This window comes from Leptonychotes weddellii, chromosome 4 (assembly GCF_054177405.1).
Source record: "Leptonychotes weddellii isolate Sample4059 chromosome 4, ASM5417740v2, whole genome shotgun sequence".
Lineage (NCBI taxonomy): Eukaryota > Metazoa > Chordata > Mammalia > Carnivora > Phocidae > Leptonychotes > Leptonychotes weddellii.
In genome coordinates, this window is record NC_138372.1 from 14,048,877 (window position 1) to 14,060,168 (window position 11,292).

The 11,292-nt window shown below is 39.2% G+C and overlaps 1 protein-coding gene across 1 annotated transcript in view; it reads right to left on the reverse strand.

Annotated features, from left to right (window-relative positions):
* Nucleotides 1-11,292, reverse strand: part of EIF4G3 (eukaryotic translation initiation factor 4 gamma 3) — a 228,172-nt gene that overhangs the window by 45,849 nt on the left and 171,031 nt on the right. The window contains exons 20-22 of the mRNA XM_081816832.1: nucleotides 3,045-3,191; nucleotides 2,366-2,602; nucleotides 1,043-1,147 (exon numbers count right to left, since the gene is read on the reverse strand). Of these exons, the coding sequence (XP_081672958.1) occupies nucleotides 1,043-1,147; nucleotides 2,366-2,602; nucleotides 3,045-3,191 (489 nt within the window). The remainder of the gene's footprint in view (nucleotides 1-1,042; nucleotides 1,148-2,365; nucleotides 2,603-3,044; nucleotides 3,192-11,292) is intronic.

Sequence of the window (11,292 nt, forward strand, 5' to 3'; positions counted from 1 at the left end):
CATAATCCCAACATCTGATAGAAGTACAAGTAATTGAGGGCATGGGCAAAGAAGTTTTTTACATTTATTTACATTTGCTAGAGGCAAGGATGGCAAATAGGTTCAAATCAGCACACAAATTCTGATCACCTGGTAGTGGCTTTGGTAATAAGAAGAATAGTGAGGTCACATTTAACCTTTAGCAAGATAAAGAACCATCACCAGTGCTATGTAGTCTGGCTATAGGGCAGGGAAGAGCTAGGACCTGCATTCTTTCTCTAGTTTAGGGTCAGCTGTAGTAAGTAAGAAGAGAGCAAAGAGGTGGCAGTAGTAAACACTGCACCTGTTATGAGAAATGAGAAGCAGCAGCAGCAGAACAGGAGGATATACAGGAAAAACAACAGAGAAGAAACACCATCTCCTATGAGCTGGGCACATTACATAATCACCTCACTGCAGCTTTGTAACACACGTTCAAGGTAGGCAATATCCTCATTTTAGAGAATAAATATGTAAGGCTCAGGCAAGTTAATTTTTTTTTTTAAAGATTTTATTTATTTATTTGACAGAGAGAGAGACAGTGAGAGAGGGAACACAAGCAGGGGGAGTGGGAGAGGGAGAAGCAGGCTTCCCGCACAGCAGGGAGCCTGATGCGGGGCTCGATCCCAGGACCCTGGGACCATGACCTGAGCCGAAGTCAGATGCTCAATGACTGAGCCACCCAGGTGCCCCTCAGGCAAGTTAATTATAATCATTTTGAAGATGAGGACTCCTGATTATTTAGCACCTTAAAACTAAATTTAACTGACCACAGTTTGAATTCAGAATGACTGATTTAAAAAATGCAGTGTGGTTTCATAATTAGCACAGAGAGAAGAAATGTAAGAGGCACGTATATATGCTTTGTATCCTTTCACACAGCTCTGTCATGGAAGTGAGTCAATTCAGTTCTGGGAGTCCTTCCTGTAGCATTAAGTTTTTACACATGTACATACTAGGACATCCTCCCTAGTCCAATTCCTCAAAAAAGACTGGAGTAGTTGCCTTACATTTTTCTACTTACCAGCCTTAGGTCTATCACATCCTGAAGCATGAATCGAATCCTAGATGAGGTTTTTCGTTCTTTCACGATTTTCTCCATCTGATTAAAATACTGGTCCATACGTGGCTGCAAGAGACAAAACCATTCAGTATTCCTGGCTGAGGAATTCTAGTGTAATTTTACCATATAAAACTTTTAAATGGCCTAGGAATATAACTTATAACCAAAAGATAATTAGGTTGAATTTTTTTTTTTTTAAGATTTTATTTATTTGACAGAGAGATAGAGCACAAGTAGGCAGAGCGGCAGGCAGAGGCAGAGGGAACAGACTCCCCACTGAGTGGGAAGCCTGACGTGGGACTTGATCCCAGGACCCTGGGATCATGACCTGAACCGAAGGCAGACGCATAACGACTGAGCCACCCAGGCGCCTGAGGTTGAATTTTTAATTGAGCATATGATGCCCCCAAAAGAGATTATGTATGCTGAGGGCTCTAGTCATGTGACAGGCAAACAGAATGCAAATGGAAGTGTCAGGCTGCAGACCCTGGAACCTTCCTTAAGAGAGAGGTGGCCATGTCCTCTGCCCCTTTCCAACCTTCTCTGCTGAGAATGTAAGGACAAGGGCTATACCTTGGGGATGACAGAATGTTAAGCTGGAGGAAATGGACTGTTTATCACCTGCAACCACCAAACCAGCCTCAGATTTCTCACCTCTGAACTTTATTTACGTGAGTGAGAAATAAACCTTAATCTGGCATAAACCACCGTATTTGGGATTTTTTTGTCACAAACATAATTCCAGCTGATTCAGATGTTATGAAACATTTCTGATATTACTTCTTTGAAGCAGTTCTAATTTTCCTACCCCTTATTTGGAGAGCACCATGTTATGTTTGAGTCATAATATTGTTAATGATTTCTTATATTATAGTTAGACAGCCCTGCGGTTAATTCGAGCATAAACTTAAGAAAACTACTGGGTCTTCGCTTCTGTAACACACTCAGTCCTGGCCCACAGTAGCTATTCTCCTCTTATTTCTGCCGACAATTTGCTATACATAAAAATGACCTGTGAAATGGTCATGCAGAAAAAGGAAAAGGGACAAATAATCTGAACAATTCACAAGGTGGCCTTTATATAATTTGGGACCCTCTTCACTTCTTACCATGATGGAAAGGTGGTAGGAGCTCAGTGGCCAAACACTGACAATGAAAAGGGCAAAAGAAGACAAAGCAGCAGCCTAGACTGCCGGGGTGAGATGGAACACTCCTATTCATGGTTCTAGTTCTTTTGTGACTGACAGAGGCCATGCTGGCTACTTCTGAGACTGGGGCGCTCACCTTTGCCTTCTCGAAGTCCAGGTCTCTGCCGATGGTGGTGAGCAGGCGGCACAGGCATTCCAGGGACTCCTCATCATGGTTCTTCAGCAGCTTCACCACACAGTCGTGCATGATGGCTTCCGTCAGCATCTTGAGTTTGAAGAGTTCCCCAATAAACTTGATGTTACCAATGGATCTCCGCCGGGCTTTGTCCTTAGCTTCTTCTAGTTCATCATGAAGCCTCGTCCTCTCCTCTGGCTGTTGTATAAGGAAGAGTAATAGGAGCTTGATGAAGACAACTGTACTGCACATGAGATGCTAAGAACATACACTCTGACTCATGGTCTTATCCCGTGTGGGAGTCAGGGATACTCTTGAGAATCTGACAGCAACTGTAGACCTACTCCTCAGAAAACTGAACTACACCCAAAACTTTGCATCCATTTCAGGAGATTTCTGGAACTCACTGACCTCTCTGAAATCTGGGCTCTGAATTCCTGTCTTAGAAGGTTGAGTTGCTCTAACAAGTGGCACTAAAAGGAATAAAGCATTCCTCTAAACTTCAATATAACGTCTCCACATGATAAAAGGGCCACAGTCATCTACTGAAGTAGCAGGGATATATAACCAGCTTCATGAAAATTCTGTTTGAGAACACTCAGAGAGCACAAGCACACTGCCTTTCTGTGCAAATACTCACAGCACTGGCAGCCTCGAGTTCTTTCTGCTTCTTCTCAAAGACATCATCATCTGCTTTATCTTTTTCAAACTCCTTCTGGCAGCGGTTCAGTAGCAGCTTCCGGAAATTCACTGTATTACCAGGTTTGTCTGCCATGGGTACTTTCAGCTGCATCCATACAGGAAAATGCAAAAGCATCAAGATTACTTACAACATTCAATGATTCTCTCAAAATACCTATTTTCTTCATTGAACTACAGGTAATGCTGAATGAACTACAGGTAAGCATCTACAAGAGGTACACAATTTAGCTTCAGGCAGTTCATGTTTTAGTGGTAAGAGTTCCACAATTTTATACATAAAAGATATACATTCCTCTCATACAAATGTACTCTATCTTTATGGTTGGTTGTGTCTCTAGCTGACTTTGAAATCCATGTCTTATTATAACAACTACAACTCTGCCCTTATCTAAGACCTTTGTAACTCTACAGGGTTTTACCTTTGTTTTTCTTACTACCATTGTAGGTACTTTGGTTTAAAGGAACAGATAGAAATGACATAAAGCATGGCCATAGGAAAACTGTTGTGGGTGGGATCCTTATTCTAGAAAAAAGCAGTTGGTGGGGAGGACAAATTTGAGGATTTTTCAGATATCTTGTCCTCAGGGGAATGTCATTAACACTGTGATGCTGGTACTTACCATGACTATCAATGCACTATGTTTATTGATTACTTCTTACATGCCCAAAGAAAATACTACTTTTCCAAAAGTTCAGTCTAAAAAATGGCCACCTAAGAAACATTCTTTTGATACACGGGAAGACCCAGACTGGAGGGGGTAGACCATGTGGAGGCAAGATGCTTACAAGGTTTCCGTTCGAGTCTCAGAACTGCTTTCTAGTAACAGCAATAGCTCGTATCTTCAAGGTTTATGTGTAACCAAACAAAGAGACATAAAAAAGTGGACTGCTGCACTGATTGACTAAAATTAACCATTTTACAGATGCAATCCCCCTAAGCACCATTTTGAACAGCTACTGTGTAACACAGCAAAATGGTTTTTCTGGAATCACAAAGTGGCTCCCAAAGTTCTGAAATGCATGGTCTTTGCCCTAGGTTTAATGGGACAACTTGGTAAAAAATAGAACGCAATGTATTTACACTCACAAAAGAGTTAATGTTATCAACCAGAATGAACTTGGACAGCTGCTGACTAAGGTTGCATGGCTAGAGAAACTTCTTGAAAACTGAGGACTATGATGCTATATATACTGGATTTGTGCTAGAACTGATGGACACCCTCTCCAACTGATTCCCTACGACACATGAAAGACCATTTAACAGTCCAGTTTTCTTGTTTTTTTTTTAACATTTCATTTTTAGGTAATTTCTACACCCAACAAGGGGCTCGAACTCACAATCCTGAGATCAAGAGTCGCTCACTCCACTGAGCCAGCTAAGTGCCCCAAAAAGTCCAGTTCTAATCAACCAAGAGAGCAAGTGTTTCATTACACGTTGTTTTCAGCTGGAAATATTAACTCAGGAAGAGGGTAAGATCACCAAGTATTTTTTTCAACAAGCATAAAAAAGCTAACACGTCCTTATCTCCAAAGTCAAGCCAAACAAATTGAAGTGACTACAGATAATTTTATAGTCAGGCCTACTCCATGATTGCACAGGAAGGCAGGCATTTAAATCAGCCTTCAAGAAAAGAAATGCTCATGAAAGCAAAGGCTTTCCAAAGGAAAAGCCAAAAGTGGACTCTATTTAGGACCCAGAACATACAACAACAGACTACAAAAGAGAACTAGAAAGCATATCCATGAGCAAGGTGGTATATAATAGACCAACAACATGGTATTAGGTTCCAGAACAAACTAAAACTCTTAAAAATCAGCGGAAAAAAAAAACCCAGAAGTTGTTTCCAATTTGCTGCTTTACAGGATCACAAGTAAACCAGCCAAAAAGCTCTATCTGGCTTCTTGGCATATTTACCAGCATCATCTACATTAATATTATGGACATAATTCGTTGGACAAAAATCGGCTGAGCCACAATCTATCAGCCCTAAAGAGATGTTTCTTGTATTATGGATTGTAATGTGCATAAAATGGAAAGAATGTGGACAACAGTATGAAAATCCAAGCCACGCTTTCATAGTGAGAGGGACCAGAATGAAAATGAATCAAAAAGATTGAATAAATAGAACTTAAAGACAGTTTGCTTTACAGGAAACAAGCAGAAATGACACAAGGCAAGGGAGACCTTTTCCTACACAAAAGATGTAAAAAGCTATGCCTTTTAGACCTTTTATATAGGGAAGGCTATGTTCAAAGTGTTGGATTAAGGAATGGAAGATAAGCTTACTTACTTTTAAACAAAGGCAATTCTTTTAACGCAAGTTTCAGTTTCATCCTCCAAAACAAGGGAGACACAATACCCAAGTCTAACCTAGAGTACAGCTTTGAGCATCCAATGAAATAGGTTTAGTGGAAGCACTTTGTAAATTACAGAGAAGAAGGATGGGATATTTGAAACACTGAACATTGAGCTTCAGTCCCTTCATCTGCAAAAGGAGACATTCCAATGACTGTAGACTGAGGGACATTATAAAATAGCTGTTGAAACAGGAACTAATCCCTGCTCTGCTAGGTGACTTTGGCCAAGTTACTTAGTTTTGCCAAACCTCTATTTCTTTCTAAAATGGGGATGATAACATCTATCTTTTAGGACTATTGGAAATTACATGAGATTAGTTTAAGTAATGCAAATGATAGTGGCTGGCACATCGACAAGAGTCTAATAAACTAATATAGCTATATTTATATACTTAGAGCTGCATCTGACATGTTTATGATTAAAAATTAAGAGTAATCTAAATTGTAATAACATGGGTGTCAAAAAAGCATAGAAGCCAAGTCAGCTCACCAAGCAAGTAGGTAGAAAACCACACCAATGGCAAGAAATATGAATATTTGCTATCCCAAAATAATGATCATGGGAGATTTCACATGTACAAGTCATAAAAAACATGATTGTACAGAGGCTTTTTAGATATAATCAAATGGAAATATTAAAACTAAATAATCAGCAGAACGGCCACAGATCTGCAAGTACACATATCTTCAAATGAATGAATGCCTAGCTACACAACCTCCTAAGAACTTGTTTTCGAACATGGTTTTAATGTCCATGGGGATGATTAAGAGGGTGGTGGAAATAGGGAAATAGGCCAGTGAGAACATATTCTCTGAAAATGGTGATGCATGGTAACTTTTTTGTTCTTGAGATGATAAATTCAACAGGGTTATGAATCATTAAGTCAGCCTGTGTTGTCTGCTGGACATTGACTAGTCAGGAGACCCAATGAAACTGTTTTAGTTAGAAAAGACATGATGAGTGGATGTTTTGGTCTGCTAGGGCTGCTATAATAACTACCACAGAATGGTGGCTTAAACAACAGACATTTATTTCTCACAGTCTCTCAGTCCAAGACTAAGGTGTCAGCAGATTTGGTTCTTGGTGGGCACCCTTTTCTTGATTTATAGCTTTCTCCTGTATCCTCAAGTAGTGGACAGGGGAAGCTCTACTGTCTCTTCCTTTTCTTATAAAGGCACTAATCTCTCCATGGAGGCTCTACCCTTACAACCGCATCTAAACCTTACCTTCCCAAGGCCCCACCTACTGATACCAGCAGACTGAGGGTTAGGGCTTCAAAATATGAATTGGGGGTGGGGGACACAAACATATAATCCATAACAATGAACAAGGTAGATGTTTGCAAGTGTGATCATGGATAATAGCAAAAAAAAAAAGGGGGGAGGGGGATGTGCAACAGTGAGAACTTTAATTTTCATTAAGCAGCAGTCCACAAACGAAACTAAGACATGTGTCTTAAATGGGTTGTCTGAGATGGTTTCTCAGGGAGAAAGGGAGTCAGGGGGAACATTTCAGTAAGGCTGTTTGGTAAGCTAAACACACTGGAGAGAACCTGGCTTTTTGTTTTTACAAAGATGTAAACTAACAGTGTAACATATCACACCGTAAACTAACAGTGCATCTTCTCATTTGGAATGAGACCTGTCCACATACCAGTCACCCAGCAATCTTGGATACGAATGTTGTCAGCATCAGGTACTCATTTTAAGCAAGTGGGCCCGTACTGCTGATATATTTGCGGGTATTGAGGGTAAATCCTTCTTATCCCTCAAAGGATCAAACTCCCAGAGAATCAGCAAGGGCTGCCAGCTGTGTGTTAATTATGGTAGTCAAATAAGAGACTAGAATATATTGGGGCGCCTGGGTGGCTCAGTCACTTAAGCAACTGCCTTCGGCTTAGGTCGTGATCTCAGGGTCCTGGGATCGAGCCCCGCATAGGGCTCCCTGCTCCGCGGGAAGCCTGCTTCTCCCTCTCCCACTCCGCCTGCTTGTGTTCCCTCTCTGTCAAATAAATAAATAAAATCTTAAAAAAAAAAAAAAAAGAGACTAGAATATGAAAGGACCAGCCCTGGCCTTGCTCAGTGTGCTACAGATTTTCAAAGCTGTCTCAGAACATAAACAATGCTAGTGGGAACTCCTGGCCCACGAGGCATTTTGCTCCTGAAGCATGTTCCAGTATGACGTAAAATATTTCGAATGACTAGTGTAAATGTAGTGGCACCTCCATGTTAACTCTAACATGTGAAGTGAACAGTAATAAATCAGTTGTCCAACTGTCACTCATGAGTCCATGGTGACATACTAGACTCCATCAGTAGTTATGTCCTGACCTTAGCGACATCACCTGTTAAAGCTGAACGAACATACTCTGAATGTACTACAAACACATCTATTAAACTGTATCTCTGGTTAGATACACCGGAAGAGGTACGTAGTTCTGAGAGATGCCCACAAGATTCAAAAGAGAGTTATGACAGGGTAAGTCATTTCTCCTCAATGTTTCTTCAAAGCATTTTTCATCTTTCATCAGGTGAGTTGAACATCCCTCCTCCTCCAGTTGACTCCAGCCACTTGCTGTTGCCCAAAGCTGACTTTCCTGATCTGTCCTTCTATGCTTTATTTCTGATGAGATTTAAGTGTGTCTCCTTCATTCTCTTAGTGTCTCTTCCTATACTCAATCCTCCCATTCTTTGCATTGTTTGCATTTAAAGCACTTGGGCAGTGGCAACACTGGATATGTTCTGGATATGGCATAACAGGACACAGAATGCTCAAAATTCTGCCTTTAGTGCCTACTAAAGTATGCCTACTAAATACATGCCTGCCACAGTGGAGATAAAAAGTAAAAACAAAGACCCCCTTCATAAACCGCAAACCATGTAACTAGAATTCAGTACTTATCTTAGGAGGAGGACAACTGAATTGGAATGGCTAATAGAGGAGAGTGGACAAGAGAGAATGTTGTCCTGTCTCTAAATCTGTAGTAAAATAAAATTTTTAGTTGGATTGTTGATAATTTTAATTGCTGTGCTTTTGTTTAATAATAATTCAAATCAAAATTCACATCTCAAGAACCCCATAAGCATGTAAAATCCTAAGGGCAGGTCCTTTTTCTGTCTTTTTTGTTGTTTTTTCACTGCTAAATTCCCAGTGCCTAGAATGTGCCTAGAGTCTGGCACATCACAGACTCTCAGAAATGTTTTAAGTGGGTAAATGCATGAACAGAAGAATAACAACTTGAATTTATTTTATGCCCAAAGTCTGTTTTGGGGGGTTGGTTTTGTTTTGTGTTTTACAATATTTTTATTTATTCATCTGTTATGAAAAATGCTACTAACATTTTTGCATATGTTGCCTAGTATATAAGAAGTGTAGGTTTATCAGTTGGTACTTAAGAATGGAAATGTTTGTTATAGCAGAAAAATAATTTCAGCTTTTTTTTTTTTTTAAAGTAGGCTCCATGTCCAGTGTGGAGCAGCCCAGTGCAGGGCCCAAACTCATGACCCTGACTGATATCAAGACCTGAGCTGAGATCAAGGCTTATCTGACTGAGCCACCCAGGTACCCCCAACTTCAGCTTTTATAGCTGAGCTTGTCTTCATAGTGGCCGTCACTACTTTATATTCCCACTAGCAATGCTTGAGTTCCTGCTTCACATATTTGCCAAATCCCGGTAAGTTTAGCAATCTGGAGTTAATGTATAGTTTTATAGCTAGTTGGTTAATTTCATCATGTTTGTTGGTCATTTGGATGACCTCTTTGATGAATTGTAGGTGCACGTTTATTGCCTATTTAAAACACTGAGTTATTCTCATTGATTTCTTTTAGCTTGACAAAAAATCTGATATAAACCCTTCATTGGATTTTTGTGTTGCAATTATCTTTATCTAATACATGATCTGCATTTTTACTCCCTTAATGACATCTTTTGAGGAAAAACATGCTAAATTTAATGCAGTCCAATTTACCAATCTTTTCTTTTGTACAGTGACATTTGTGTCCTAAAAAACCTACTGACAAATTATTGTTCTTTTTAGTATCTCCTCCCCTCCCTGGTTACTTTCTATCTTTTACTGTAAGTAGCTTTGCTATCACCAGTCTAAACACTTTCCTTCATTTTAACTTTTTCGTTTTTTTAAATTTGTGCTTGGGATTTGTAGGAAATTGTTTCAATCTGTGGCTTTAACATCTCAGTACTTATGAAAAATTTCTCAGCCACTCTCTTCAAGTACTGCTTTCTTCCCACTTCCTCCTCTCTCCTCTTGGGACTCCAATTAAAGCAAAGTTTGATCTTATGGAATCTTCCTCATCATTTACCCTCTCTTTTGTATTTTTCATTTTTTGGTCTCTGTGCCTCATTATGGATTCTACAGACCCATCTTCTACTTCATAATTCTTTATTTCAGCTGTAACTAATCAGCTATTAAACCAATCCATTAAGTTCTGGATTTTATTATATATTCAGTTCTGGGATTTCTATTTAGTTCTTTTGATATTTTCTCTGTTAAAAATTTCAACCTATCTTTATTACCTTGAACATAATAAATATAGTTATTTGATGTCTGTGCCTGATAAAAGCCAATATCTGGAGCTCCTGTGGGAAACTTGTTTATTGCTGGTTCTCATTCATGGTCATCTTTTTCCTTTGTGTGACTTATTATTTCTAACTATATGCTGTACATTTTATTTGAAAAATTGTTCATAGAAATAATTTGAAAGCTAGTATGACAGTTTTTTTTTAATATGATATTTAAAAAAGAATTTGTGTTTGCTTCTTCCAGGTACCTAGCAGGCACTAACACATTCAGATCACTACAAGCCAAATTCAAGGACTGAGATTATTTGATGTTGAGCTACACACAGTCCCTGTGAGAGCAGGTCAATTTCTGATTCACCCCTGTTTAAGCATGCAGTCCTTTGGAGTCCCAACCTAAAATATAGGAGGATTCACTAGAGCCTCCTCCACCACTCTTTTGGTAAACACTGTTCCCAAATTCTGTCCCCTAGCCCAACAAGTCTTTGAAAAACAAGTTTTTCAAGACGTTTTAGTTGCCTCTTTTAGAGGGAAGTTTTACTAAATGTGTCACTTTTCTTTGGATTTCTACCTTTTCAAAGATCTTAACCTTAGTAATTCTTTACTGGTTTTTAGCTCTCTGATGCCTTCAAGATTTTAAAAAATATTGTAGCCAACTTTTCTAATTGTTATCCCTCAAATGGTGGTCTGGATCACCTAACGTCAAAACTAGAAGTCCTAACACTTACTCCTGTGTATTTTTCCTTAATCTGAAGACCTTTTCTCTCTTACCTTGAATTTGATATTTGGTATTTCCAAATGGTATAATTTTATTATATATGTATTTAGTATGAACAATAATTTCATTTTGCATATTATAAAAAATTACTAAATGATGTCATACTGTTATTCAGTACCATTTCTGAGGTTGATTCACGTTAATACATTTAGTCTTACTTCATTAATTTTAACTGCTGTATATATATTACTATTCAAATCCACTGACCAAATAAATTGTGGTATACTTGTCTTGTTCAGGCTTATTTAATTTGTTTCTTATTATTCACTATTAAAACAAATACAAAAAATAAACATTCTTAAAAATGAGTCCTTGTGGGGCGCCTGGGTGGCTCAGTTGGTTAAGCGACTGCCTTCGGCTCAGGTCATGATCCCGGGGTCCTGGGATCGAGTCCCGCATCGGGCTCCCTGCTCTGCGGGGAGCCTGCTTCTCCCTCTCCCACTCCCCCTGCTTGTGTTCCCTCTCTCGCTGTGTCTCTCTCTGTCAAATAAATAAAATAAAAAATCTTTAAAAAA